The 14606-nt window shown below is 42.8% G+C and overlaps 1 protein-coding gene across 13 annotated transcripts in view; it reads right to left on the reverse strand.

The window, feature by feature from the left end:
• The window catches only part of PTPRM (protein tyrosine phosphatase receptor type M), a 777671-nt gene that overhangs the window by 67238 nt on the left and 695827 nt on the right, over nt 1–14606 (reverse strand). For all 13 annotated transcript variants that reach the window (XM_059409214.1, XM_059409213.1, XM_059409212.1 and 10 more), the window contains 2 exons: nt 14488–14564; nt 10313–10349 (listed from right to left, as the gene is read on the reverse strand). In XM_059409214.1, the coding sequence (XP_059265197.1) occupies nt 10313–10349; nt 14488–14564 (114 nt within the window). The remainder of the gene's footprint in view (nt 1–10312; nt 10350–14487; nt 14565–14606) is intronic.

Here is a 14606-nt window from a genome sequence, read left to right on the forward strand (position 1 = left end):
GGATCGAGTCCCACATCAGGCTCTCTGCTCAGTGGGGAGCCTGCTTCCCCCTCTCTCTCTCTGCCTGCCTTCTGCCTACTTGTGATCTCTCTCTATCAAATAAATAAATAAAAATCTTAAAAAAAATGATGATAATCTTTGCACTTTGAGGAGGATGCAGGACACTGGTGAAAAAGTAAGTGGTTTCCTTTGATATATCCCTCTGGAAGGAAGCATGAACCGGTGAAGAATTATTAATTTTTATAAAAACTTTATGGGTATACACTATACCAGCATTAAAGTCCGAACGGCCTATGTGTCACTGAAAATGTGTCTTTTGGAATTCACATGATGATAATGATAAGAATTGCAGCTAATAAGTATTGAGCAGTTGCTAGCAGATCTGGTATCTGAGCACTAACAGTCTAACTCTGGAATCCACTCTTGTTGGCTTCTCTTCTCTATTGCCCCTTGGAGGGGAAGAAAGTCTCATCTTAGTTACTGACATAAAAATAATGTTTGTATGTGGGAGGAATTTGTGGACCCCAGTTTCAAAGATTTGATCGTGGCCCTGTGAATAAAACCAACAACGGGGTGATCCTTAGCATGACTTGTACTTAGAACTGAAATGTTTCAAAGCATTTCTCCAAACCCCATCTACCTAAATGAACCATTGTTTGGATTTTGCTCTTTGTGGCCTATATTCCACTCTCCTCTAGAATCAGGCCTTCCTGGCAGTTACGTAAACATTTTCAGGGTGCAGTGGTACCACTGTGAATGGGAAGGCAAAGGCTGCTATTTTTCCTGATGTGGAGAGCGGAAGGATAAAGGCAGACAAATCAGATTTGAGGGACAGGGGTAAAGATCAGGCCTCCAAAGAGAAACCCTTATACAGAAAAGAATGAAAGGGTTGATAGCGTGTGGCAATAATTTGCTCCCCTCCGCAGAGACCTTTGGTCCTTGATCCCTGGGAGGGGTTGTATGGCAATATTGCTTGAAGAGCTGGGAAGAGGCGCACAAAAAAGTGTTTGGAGCCTCAGAAGGGAGCCACATGACAGATGTTCACACCACAAGAGCCTCTTGCTGGCTGAGTCACCGAGCATTCATCAGGCCTGTCTCCAAAGAGAACCCTCATAAACTCATCTTGAGTACTTGTTCATGCTGTAAAGAGGGGACCAGAAGAGAAGGCAATCAAGGAGAAAAAAAGAAGAATGGTGGCTTTCAGAATGGAGGGGTTTGGTGACCCAAAGGACCTGGCTGCCTTCTGTCAAGGAGAAATAAAGCAAAGGGAAAAAACTATATTCACATGCTTCAGGGGCCACTGCCGGAGAAATAAAAGCTTTCATTAGTCTCTGTATTCTTTAATTAAGCCTTTCTCAGTATACAAGTGGGATCTGCTTTTATTTAAGAAAAAAGAGAATAAATCTAATAAATGAATAAAATACAAATAAGTTGATTCCCTAGGTATCACGCAGTGTAGGCAATCTCAAATTTTCAATGGCAGCATGGGGCACTGCGAGAGAAAATTTCCAGAAGCATCCTCTTGAGTGAGAAGGCAAGGCACAAAAGTAACTTGCAATGGCCAGAAAGGTCCCAAACTGTCTGCTGTGAACTTGTTCAAAACTGTGTCGGTGTGTGATCAAGGAATCTGATCACCAGAGTCAGGAAAATAGCAGCAGTTCTGCACTGGGTCTCATTTTTCCACCTACTGTGGAGTACAGGGAGAGAAATAGCCTACAGTAGTTCCCAGACCTGGTCTTATGGCAAAACCACAACTTAGTGCTGGCTGCTTATACATACACCAGCACTATGTAGTTCCTAAGGTCAGCGCTGTATTTCCAACCCTGTCTGAGCCAGACACTTGGTACGTTCACAGAAATATTTGTTCCATTTTGGGTGAATTGGGCCTGAGAGCAGTGTCTTTGCTTTGAAAGGGCCTTTGATGCTGCAGGCCCCAGAAACCAGCACCGGGGGAGCCTGCGGCCCTGGGTCCTCAGCTACAGCTCTATCCTTCCAAAGGGCTAAACCTAGAAGAAAGACGTGACCGTGATTGGACAGAAGGCCTCTCGGGAGACTGGAAACACATTCGGTTTCTCCGAAGTTAACACTGCATGCCATCTCTGAAAATATTCATGAATGATATTCGGTACAGTTTGCAAATACTTTTGTATCTACACCTCACTTGAACTTATAGGGATGAAAGTCACTTGAAGCAATTTGTGCTTTAAGATCCAACTGTCTCAATGGCAAAACAGGGGAGCTGGACTTCAAGACTTTAAGAGTTTCTACCAGCTTAAAAAGATTCTAGAATGTTCTACTTCAAATGAAGAACACTGGTAAATTATTCTTATAGATTCAAAAAGCATGCATGACAGCAGCATTGACTGGCTTCCAATTATTCTGTGTTGGTTTAAGTTCTGTTACTCAAGGGACATGTTTCCATCATGGCATCTATAACAATATGGGTGGATGCCACCTACTGCAATCTATTTTTGGTTTTATCTTTTAATTTGCAACCTGTCTTTAAATGTTCTCACTACTAATGAGCAGGTTTATTAAGAGCATAGGGTGAGAAATGTTTGTGATCTGACCTTTTGGCTAATTGGCCAGTCTCTGTTGAAATTAATCTGGTGAAGAGAAATTATGGTTTCAAAGGCAGTTTATGGGAAAGCTGTTAGTTGCAATTGTTTATTCTTCTTTGAATAAAGAAGAATAAACAACTCTTTTTTTTTCTTTGGAAGACTGTGCAGGAATAGTAACATGTAGTGGGTCCACCATGGAGAGTTTGGCCCGGGCATACGGAAGGTAGACCTCACAAAAGGTGACTGTTTGCTGGATATCAAAGCCTCCTTATTTAAGTTTGAAAATTAGAGACTACTCCACTTTACTAGACAATACTTTTATTTATTTATTTATTTTTTTAAAAGATTTTATTTATTTATTTGACAGAGAGAGATCACAAGTAGGCAGAGAGGCAGGCAGAGAGAGAGAGAGAGAGAGGCGGAAGCAGGCTCCCTGCTGAGCAGAGAGCCCAATGCGGGACTCGATCCTAGGACCCTGAGATCATGACCTGAGCTGAAGGCAGAGGCTTAACCCACTGAGCCACCAAGGCGCCCCTAGACAATACTTTTAAATTAACCTCAAAGATGACACTTCCAGTTGACAACCATTGGAAATATGGCGGCCACTTAGCTGGGAGGAACAATGGCAGCCAGTGAACTTGTACACACTGGTAGTTAGAGGAATACAAACAAAAGTTGTTTACTGAAGACTTAGCTCTTGATTAAAACTTTTCTCTTTCAATTCTACTGAGAAATAATTTCAAGGTTTCATCTCCATCTGGAGGCCAGAATGCAGGAGACAGAAGCTTCTTCATGAATGTGTAGAACTTGCATCGACACTGACAAGTCTTTGTTCCAAGTGTGACTGGCTGAGGAGGGTTAAGTTTACCTATTCTCAGCACCATTACTCACTGCTTCAGGGGCTAGCGGGGAGAATTTGGAGCTAGGAAAATATAAACCACATTTATCTTTCTGAACAATCTTTAAGAAAAATAGTACTACCACATGGAGTATGTGGAAGACGTGGAGAAGAAGACCAGACCAACAGCAAACAGAAGGAAGCCACGATAGAAAAGTTTCAATCGCAGTGCTGTCGTGGACGACTGGGAAGTGTTTCTGCTAGAAATCGTCACTCCCCACATTTTTGTTATTTTCATGTTCAAAGTCTGTTCCTGGCTCAAGGTCGCTAGAGGACATTTATTTCCAGGCTTCTCTTCTTTTTTCTCTTTTTCAAGTTATCAATAAATAATAATCATGGACAAATAAAACTGATTCTAGCCAGTGTATATGGGAGGGGGATAGGCAAAGGTAGGGTCAGGACAGAGATTATCTCCAAAAACAGTGCCTGGATTGTTGGAAGAGAAAGTGTTCATAAGAATAGGAGCTGATCGCCTGGACCTGAGAATAGACGGAGTCACAGACATTGGAGATCAAGATCTCCAAATCCACCAGGTGAGTAGATGCTGTCAACAGGAGATAGCCTTTTTGCCTGGTTGGAATGTCCTACTGCCTAACAGGGGTCTGGCACACAGTGACTCCCAATTCATTCATTTATTCATTCCTTCCCTCACGCGCTCATTTTTGTATTCTCACCAGGCATCTGCTTCATGCCAGCTCTCCCCCAGGCAGTGGGTATGTACCTGTTGAATTAATACATGATCTCTGTGGCCCTTCCTCGGATACGAGGACAGGAAGCAACATTCTGCCCAGGCATCTTCCTCTTTGTTTCTTTCTTTCTTTTTTTTTTTTTTTTTTTTTTTTTTGGCATCTTCCTCTTTCACTGGCCTGCAATGCAGAATGTCCTTGCCAGGCGAAGGGCGGTTCTGCCTGACAGACAGTGATATTTCTAATGGTAAACAGCTATCTGGTAACCGGTTTTCTCTATCAGTCCCAGTGTGACTGGCATCCGGAAACATGACACTGAGCATCAGAGTTTCTGCGAACAAAAGATGTGCTAGCTTCAGATTGTTAAGACCCATGCATTTTACTCTTCTTGAGGATAGGTGGCTTGATACCCTTTCATTGTTTATTTTTGGGGGGGACTGTGCTAATTTGACAGGCCTGGCTACGCCCCTGGAATTCTGACCTCAGCCTTCATTTTGCTGCCACATAGAGTCTCTTCCTGTCACCATCTGTGTTCGTTCCCTGGACTAGCGACTCTCCAAACAGGGTGCCCAGAGGCCCGCTGGGGAAAAGGGAAACTCTGGAATCTTAGTGTCACATTTCAGGACATCTGAGACAATTTTAATTAAGAGGTATTTCCAGAAATGACTGTATCATAGAATTTTTTTTTTTTTTTTGAGAAAGATCATTAACTTGGAAGGAAGGGATTAGATTTTGAGGAGAGAGCTTCAGCGCGGGAGAAAGACCGTAAGCCCTGAGACTCTAATCCAGGGTGAGACTCACATGATTATCAGGCAGCACTCGACAGGGAAAGGAGGAAAAGTGTCTGGAAACATTGTGGGTGCACTGCCGGCCCTCAACTACACGTTAGTTCTGTTTTCTACCCCTACTGCTCCCCAAGGGCTTCCTCTTTCCTCTATGTATGTAATGGGACGAGTTAATACCCAAATTCATCAGAGGACAGAAAATTAGTTATACCAGAAAGTCTAGCGCTTAATAGGCACTTCATATTTATTGAATGAATGGACAAATAAAAATTCTGACTTTCAAAAAGAAGTGTATTTTATCAAGCAAAACTACGAATATAGAAAGAAAATGTATTTATCACTTTTTATTACATGAGAAGGAACATACTTGAAAATCAACTATTTTGACACTATATTTAATATTAGAAAATATATTTCAGTTGTATGCAACTTAGGTTATTGAGTGAAATAAAAGCTACACCTGCCTCGCTGTCACTATCGTTGTCTGAATTATTAGTTTGTACTCCAGATTTTTTTTGTGTGTGTGGTTATTCTGTTACCTCTATTTCCAGTTTTCTCTGAGGGATAATTCCATACAAACTAATCCTTTTACTTTTTTTTTTTTTTTTTTTTTTTTTAGAGAGAGAAAGAAAGAGAGCTCAGGAGGTGGGGTAGGGTCAGGAGGAGAGAGAGAGATTCCCGAACAGGCTCCACACCCAGAGCAGAGCCCAATGTGGTCTTGATCTCATGACCCCGGGATAATGACCTGAGGCGAAATCAAGAGTTGGACCCTTAACCAAGCACACCATCTAGATGCCCCCTAACTAATCTTCTTAAAGCACTGTTTTCACCACCACATGGCTCAGAAACATCCTTCCTCTCCTGTCTCTGCCCTTCCTCCTTTAGTTAAACAATGTTCTCCATTCACAACCTTTAAACCAATGTCCTCACTTAACCTGCCAGTTTTTCCTACCCCTCCAACTCAGAGCTTTTTTTTTTTTTTTTTAAATCTGGGATGTAGATATTTTTCAGGCTAGATTTTAGTGTCTGTGAATGTCTGAATGTCTATATAAAATTGTGTGTATGTATGAATTTTTCCTGAGAGAAGATCCATTTCGATCAGTGCCTAAGAGGACTCAAGACACCATGAAGGGAGGTGAAGACCCTTCCTATCTGTAGTCAGGTCTCCCTTGTGCCCTCTGCCAGGGCTCTGTGCTCCTGCCTGACCTGCGGAGTCCTCCTGTTCATCCCGTCCTCTGTCCTCTGACACAGGAACCCTCCCTCAAGGTTGGCTGAAGACCTGCCTTCCCCACTCACCCCACGGATGCTCTTTACCCCTCCTCTGGCTCCCAGAAATGGCAGTCAAGTGCTGGGGCCCCACCACAAGACTGTGACCTCCGGATTTCATGATGGCCCCCACTGAGGGAGTGACAGGCAAATTCCTCCGGCGGGATCCACCGATATTCCTGTGCCCCTCTAGCCCACACATGAGCGGGGTCATGAGGAAGAGGGGCTGGGTGCTGGAAAGGCCGTGTCCCTCACAGACTGACAGAGTTTCCTTCCTCAACTAGCTGACGGCATCTTTCCTAAGGTTTCTAAAGCAGGACTCTTGAAGTCAGTCTTAAAAATAAATCCAAACAATCATAAAAAGAACACTTCTCCAGCCCCCCTCATTTGCATACCACATGGCTGGCAGGTGTTCTCCAGAATCATTTTGGAGGAGCGATTCTAAATGTGTGCCGTTTCCTCCAGCTCGTGGCCCACACTGGGGTCTCCACGGGGTATCTTTTGATGGTGAAATATGATCGGTTCTGGGCAATCCTACCCACCTGCATACTCATCTGCCCCTCACCGTGAGCCCTGCTTTTGAAATCCGTACTCTGAGTACAGACATGCATTAACAGATGTGACTTCCCCTCCTCTGATTCCTGGTGTGCCAAATCATAAATCCTGAAAGTTACAATTGTATTAACGGCTGGTCAGACAGGTGTGATGAGATGCATACTGGGTCACTGACATATTAGCTGCAGACAGAAAACAGTTAAATGGAGCAGAGGGGCAGGCAGGAAGAACATACTAAAAAAGCTACAGATCTGGCTTGATTGTGGTCCCTTCAATTTGGAGAAACATGACCGTTATCATCAAAGGTCAAAGTCAGTTACTGGTACAAATGTCAATAAAGTTGAGGTTGGGGAGGAAGAGATTGAAGAGATAAATTGAGGACATGTCTTCTAGATTGAAGGGAGTTGGTGAAAATCTACATATTTTAAAACTCTTGGGAATAGATCTGATTATCAGTAAACTGGACTGTTCATGTAGTTTTGTGGGTTCCTGCTATGAATAGGTTTTAAAGAATTATATCAGTGCACACTAGAAAAGATAAAGAGCAAGGAGAGATTTTAAAATTGCATCTGCTTTATCACCCATTTTCTTGGATTCTTAGAATCAGACGTTTGTGGTTTTTGTTTTTTTACGAAGGAGCTCCATGGTCGTGTTCTACCTCTCCGTGCCAATCTCTGCAGAGGATCAGAAATCCTCTGGCAGTCTGAGGCTAACAGTTTTGTTGCATTTGTGTAATAAACTAGAAGAGAGATTCTAACGTTTTAACCCAGACCTTGTGGTCTGAATACATCACTCTTAACATGATGTGTACTGTCTTGATTGAATGCTAGACTTAAAATACGTGCTCATTTCTGGGGCGCCGGGTGGCTTCGTTGTTTGAGCATCTGACTCTTGATTTTGGCTCAGGTCGTGATCTCAGGTCGTAGGATCAAGCCCCACATCGGGCTCCACACTCAGCAGGGAGCCTGCTTCTCCCCCTTTCCCTCTGTCCTCTGCCCCTCTCCCTGCTGGCACTCTCTTTTCTTAAAAAAAAAAAAAAAAAAAAAAGTCTTAAATTTTTTTTTTTCTCATTTCTGTCCCTCTCCCTGCACCACCATCAGTGATATAAGTACTGCTGGTTTTCCAAGTGCAAGCTGTGGACCACCCCTGTGCCGGGAAAGATGCCACGTTCTGGCAAACGGGGGGTTATGGAACATCCTTCTCCATTAAGGGCACATGGGTGGTCTACCACAAAGTGATTACATTTGCCATTTCTTAGCTGCCAACAAATGTATTTACTCATTAACACTTGATATGTTGAACGTTTCTAAAGAGGGCTACTGAGCAATTAAGTATGACTCAGACGAATTCTGAAGGCACCAGAAAGTGACTTCTCTAATGGCAGTTTTCTTCGAAGCGTGATATCCCCGGGGGGGAGAGTGGCAGAGGGATGAACAAAGGGATGCCAGGTGAGCGGCTGCACAGAGGACTCGGGGGTTCCTATCTCTACGATGCTGGCTGTTTAGTCACAGTAATCTAGAGGTCCTCAACTCTGAAAATTCAAATAAGATTTAACTTTAGGTTCATGCTATTGGTGAAACAATGGGCTAATAAGCAAGAAATCAATATTTTGTGTATTTTATGATCAAATTTTCACACACATGTATAAAAACTGCTAATTCCAGAGTATCATCAGATTTATTAAATGAGATCTGTTATGACCCTTACTTTAAATATTCTGGAATCCATTAGCAGGATTTTAAGGAACTAACAAAGGATTCCTTTGAAAACATTGGTGGATTCAGCTGGGAAGCAGCAGCATATAGGAGAAGGCAACCAAGGCTGGATTCAGAGGCCCTGGATACACGTCCTCATTCTGTCCTATCAAGTAAGAGTTTGAACCAGGCACTTGCTCCCTGAAGGCCTTAGCAACTTCTATAAGGGTCTGCTTCGTGTCAGCTGGGCACGCTCCATGTGACCTTTCTTTGACCAGCCAAGTGATCCTGGAAGGAGTCACTACTGCCTTCATTTTGGGGGAGGAAACATACTGGAGGTCAAGTAGGTCGTCAAAACCCAGGTGTAGAATCACAAACGGTGACATGAGACTGTGGACTCTATGCATGGTGCCACCCGGGTTCTGTCTGAGGCTGTCAGGATTAGGATTAGGCCCCTTGGTGGCTCCATTTCAGTCACACTACCCCAGAGCTCTGCTCTATGAAACTACCAGTAGGGAAGAGCCAAATAAAGTCATTTAAATCAATACTAAAATCTAAAATTCAGTTCTTCATTCATAGTAGATACTTTCAGAGTATCTCCTGGTGGCTACTGTATTGACTGGCGCAGAAAAGGAAAATTTCCGCCATTACAGAAAGTTCTGCTGGTTAGTGCTTCTCTAAGTGTTGACACATTCTGTTTGCCGGTTACAATCTATGACTCATTAACTGAACCTGACCTTCGTCCTTTAGCTACTTCTCTCCTCTTGTGGCCCAACAAACAACTCCAACCCTCCCGCCTTTAAGCCTAGACTTTCCAGCCATGATTTTCTTGGCATCCTTTATTCTCTTGCTCCTTGATGTTCTTTTAGGCAACCCCTGCCAATCCCTAACCATTGGCAAGTCATATCCTTTCAATTTCCCTGCTCGTGTTTCTGGGATGTAACACAATTACTAAAAACAATGGTAAAATAATAAAATGAAGAGAATGCATGCTCTCAACCCTAACTGGATTGTCCCTGCTTCTCAGCTTTCTTTGGCTCATCTAACAGACACACTAACACATCCCTTACGATGCCTCTTTCCCAACACCCCAGACTTCCATGATCCTCATTCTCCATAGATGACACACCTCACAGTCAGTGTCCCAGGAGGACGATACAAAAGCTGTTACCATGAGCTTCTCCAGCACGTTACTCCAGGTTTCTTGTTCCTTTACCCCAAACGATCTGACAACTGCTTTCCACCCAGCAGCACTAATTGCTGGCTTTCGATCTTTGCTCATGTCTCTGCTATTCAGATGTTGTCTTCCCCAGCTGACCTCTGCCACGAAGCAGTTTTTAGATCATCCTATCTGAAAGCAACTTCTATCTTCTCCAAGTTTCTCTAACATTTTCTCTGAACTTCTCACACAGATTTCTAACTGGTGCTGCTTGTAATAATGTACAGGTCACCCGTACCTTCCTCACCAAATCACAACCAATGTGCAAGGGGGTGCCTGATGGCTTCAGCCTGCCCCCCTGGAGGCAACCAGCATGGGTCTTGGTATAGATAATGCTCAGCACATATTTATTTAATGAATTTCTATATACCTATTTATGAAGATGTCAGATTAATTCCCAAGGTAGACAGATTTAATTCAATAATCAGTTGATGAATACACTTCTTCTAATAATCACATGACGTTCTAGCTAAATGACTGGATTACCAGATCTTCTGATGGGTGGTGTATTGATGATAAGTACTGTAATAAATGGGGCCACAGCAGTGTAGGATATCATTCTGCTGGGGAGGAGGTGTGGCACAGGGTCAAAATGATACAGAGTGGGCAAACAACCAAAGAAAGGTATCAAAGCTGTAAGAGACTTACCTTGGGTAGCAATATAATGATTGGGTCGATGATAACCCTAAAAATAAATGAGAAAGAATATTTGACCAACTTAAATCGATACGCAGTGCAGAAGTCACACAGTAAGTCTGCCACAATGAATGCACAGACAAAGACCAACAATGGTGTCGGCTGGAAGTTCAATGACCAGACGCAGTACCACGGAGTTCCACATAAAAAGCAAAGGTGCATCACACATCACAGTTCTGTTGCTTACACCGGGGGTGGGAGTAACTTAATCATACACTGGCTATGAGATGATGGGTGAGCAATAAACACTAACAACTTATGGATTCTCTGAAATAACATGACCACGACTCTTATTAGATTGCAAACAGGCTGGGAATGTGCAATAGGATTTCATTTGTGTTCGGGATGTTATTGGCAAGATGCCAAGGGTTTTAACGCATTTTCTGTCCTGCCGGTATAGGCAGCTATATCAATAGTGATACTGAACATCATTCTTAAACACTGCTAATGGTATGCCATGCTGCTGTAACAAGAGCCAGAAATTTGACAAGGCAGAAATTCTGCAAGGCCCCTTCCTTTTATCGTGACCCCGTGAGAAGAGGAAAAGATGAAAATTGGGACCAAAGAAAGAAGGGAACAAAGAACACTGGAGGATCAATATCCGGGAAAGAGAAAACCAATTTAGAGAAAATGACACACAGGTAACGGAGTATCACCGTGGATCTTAATACTTTCCATTTCTGTCCCCCGAGATTACTCAATATGCTGTGCCCAAAGCCAGATGGGAGACAGGAGAAACTTGGAGAGGAAATACAGATTTCTCAGAAAAATGCATGTCTGTTGGATGCTTTTTCTCTTAAAGAAAAGTCATCGATAATGAACAGCAAAGGCAAACCCACTCTTTATACAACTGACCTGCTGTAGGTCTCAAAGAATTTTGACAGATATTAAATAGGATTATTAAATGATCACTCATTCCTTGCCAGATGGTAGATGCCACAAAGCAAGACCCTGTCTGATGTACGGTTCCATGAATCAGTCCTAGCAAGGCTAGGAGATAGGAGGAACTTGTTTACAAAACAGAAATAATCCACACAGTCCACGAATGACTTGCGCTGCTAAATGCAATGGTCATTTCTCTGTTCTCATCTCTGTGACCTGCCACCATCTATGTGACATGATTAATCCCCTTGAAATACTTTCTTCTTTGCCTTCTGGGATATGATGCTCTCCCGTTTTTCTTCCTCCCTCCCTCCCTGGCTTGTCTCCCTCATTCACTTGCCCATTCCTCCTCTTTGCCTTGACATTGATGTTGGAGGGCCCAGTTCTTGGACTCTTTCCTCATCTACATGGACTCCCTTGGTGATCTCATCTGGTCCCATGGCCTTCAGTGCCATTGTATGCTGATGAATTCTGCATCCTCACTTCCAGCCTGGCCTTCCCTGCCCCCCTACCCCCCAAATTCCTATGTGGGATAATCTCCTACTTAGCTCTTTCACCTATATGTATAACATATATTTAAGGATTAACACACCTAAAAGTGAATTCCTTATTTCCCCCCTACCTCCCACCTGAATCTGCTCTGTCCACAGTCTTCTTCCCAGATAATAGCAATGCCATCTCAAAGGCACCCTGGCCCCTCTCTTGCTCCTACACCCCCAAATAAACTGTCAGCAAATCCAGGGCTCTGGGTTGAATATGGATCCAGGATCCTACCATTTCTCATCTTCCAGTGCCACCATAATTCCAGGCACCCCCCACCCCCCCCACCCAGCTCTCTCACTGCTCCTGTAGCCCCTGGGAGGTCTTCATGCTTCTATGGGAGGTGTTCATGCTTCTATTCACACCCACCTACAATGTGTTCCCCTCTCCACTCTGGCATCATATCACCCCTCTGCCCCGGTGACTGCCTATGCGACAGTAAAAGCCCACATCTGTATGACTTTTACCTTATCTGTCCCTACAACCCTTTTAACCTGTTCACCTGGGACTCTACCCCCTTGACTCGACTCTACTCCACCAACCCTCGCCTGCTTGGGCTTTGATTTTTTTTTTTTTTTTTTTTGAGTCTGGAATGCTCTTTCCCTGAATACCTACATGGCATAACTTTTCCATTCCATTATTACCTTCTCAGTAGAGCTGACTCCAGCCACTCTACCCAAAAATTACAATCCACCTCCAAACCGCTTCTCTGTGTCTTCCGTTACGGCTTCCATTTTCTCCATTGTCCTATTACCACCTCATATACCATAGAGCATTAACTGGTTTCATTCATTTGTTGCTGTTTCCTCCAATTAAAGCACCAGCTCCCCTGGGTTGGAGGTCGGCTTTTGTTTTTGATCTGCATCGCTTGCAGTTGCGACTCCAATATCTACACCAGTAACTGACATATAATATAATAGGCTGCTCAATAAACTCCTGTTGACTAAGTGAATAAACGGGCCCTGAATATTGACTCTCTTCTCCATTAAAATAAAAACTAATTAATCTGGTATTTTCATTACTTTTATGTCTTTCCTCCTCTGTATCTTTATCCGCCCATTCTTGAAAGTTTAGTTAAAATCACTTCTACCACAAAGCCTAATCAGATTCCATTTACTCCTTCAGGCCTTGATTCATCAAACACTTAACGAAGTGCTTACGGTATTGCAGGTCTGGGCCCAGTGCAGGGGGTACAGAGACAAGTAGGATACTTTCCCTGTGCTTAAGGACTCTGCAGGGGCTCTAGCAGCTGGGACTGGGGATGGAACAGGATTCCCATGGAATTTCCCAAGGGAAAGAGTATTACAGAGAAGATATTTCTTACTTTAGCTTCTAAACTGTGAGGCCTTGGGGAGAAGGTAACAGATCTCGGACACCTGTGAGTTATCCCATAAGTACTCACTAAATGTCTGCTGGGTAAAGAAATAAGTACAATGTACTTAAGGAAGAAATTTTGCTTTAATGGAAAAAAAAAATCCAACTTGGGTTGGGTACGTTTTGGGCCATTATGAAGTTTAGGGGTTCATTTGAGGAATGGGATGGGAATTCGTCTTCAAACAGTCATCCCGCAAGGCCCCCCCTCAGATCCATAGCCAAAGTCTCAAACCTTTCCAAGTCATAGTAAAAATAACATTTCTTCTGGTTTGATGCTAGATTGTGATGCTAGGACTTTACTCAGTAGCTTCCGATTTATACTCAACCAAGAAAACCAAGATAATAAAAGAAGTCATATATGTATGGATAAGAATCCATCCATATATATATATCCATATATATATATGGATAAGAGCCTATATATATGTATAGGTTCTATATATATGTGTATATATATGTATATCTATCTATGCATATATATATGAGCATATATATATGGATAGATATATTTATATACATTATGGATAGATAGATGTATTTGTTATAGATATAGGTAGATATATTTATTATATCTATTATTTATTTCCCTGCCCATGGAAGTACTGATGGGCTAGAAGACAATGTGACAGCCAAGCACACTGCCTGGGGAACTGCAAGAGAGCTGAAGCCTGTTTAATGTGAGCCTGGGCTTGAAGGTAACAATGACTTCCCTTCATTTTCAGGCGACTTTTGATTTCATTCATTCTTTCAACTGAAAACATGTTGTCTCCTCAGGAATTTATTCTAATGTAAGACATTAAGTTAACATGATGCAGAATGAACAAAGAAGCCGTCTTCAATAATTAAACAGCCTACATATTTAATGACGTGTCTTGTGTGCCTTACATGTCCTGGTTAACAGCTGCAGACTACTTTGAAGGCAACCTAAAAGTACAGTAATGGTGTGAGATTGCAAATCATCGAATTAAGATATAGAGAGTTTTATCCTATTAATATGTAAACAGGTTTTTTTTTTTAAGTGTCAAATAATCTAAGTTGTTGACAAAAAAAAACCCACCAAAAACAAAAACCCAGAAATAATGTTTTCTTGGTCCATAAGAGTGCAGGACAGCAAGGGGGCATGGGAGGGGAGGAAGGGAGCTCACCAGCCCATAGGCCCATTGGAGACCAGGACTGGCCATGTCTTCCCCCCAAAGTTCTGCAGGGTGTGGGGCGACAGCTATGTGTTTGCTCTGGAGTTGGAGCAATGTGTGCCCACCCATGTCACAGCAGACACATGATGTGGAATGTGTCAGAACGGTTGGGCTTACGGACAGTTTCAAAATACATACATCGATATAATTTCCATTGATGTAGTCTGAGTTGGTATCTCCTTCTATGGTCTGCAGCCTCACCCGCGAATGATCATCTGCAAAGCAAAAAGAAAAGTGATTGAAAGCAATCTGTTAGG

Source organism: Mustela nigripes, chromosome 8 (assembly GCF_022355385.1).
Source record: "Mustela nigripes isolate SB6536 chromosome 8, MUSNIG.SB6536, whole genome shotgun sequence".
Classification (NCBI taxonomy): domain Eukaryota; kingdom Metazoa; phylum Chordata; class Mammalia; order Carnivora; family Mustelidae; genus Mustela; species Mustela nigripes.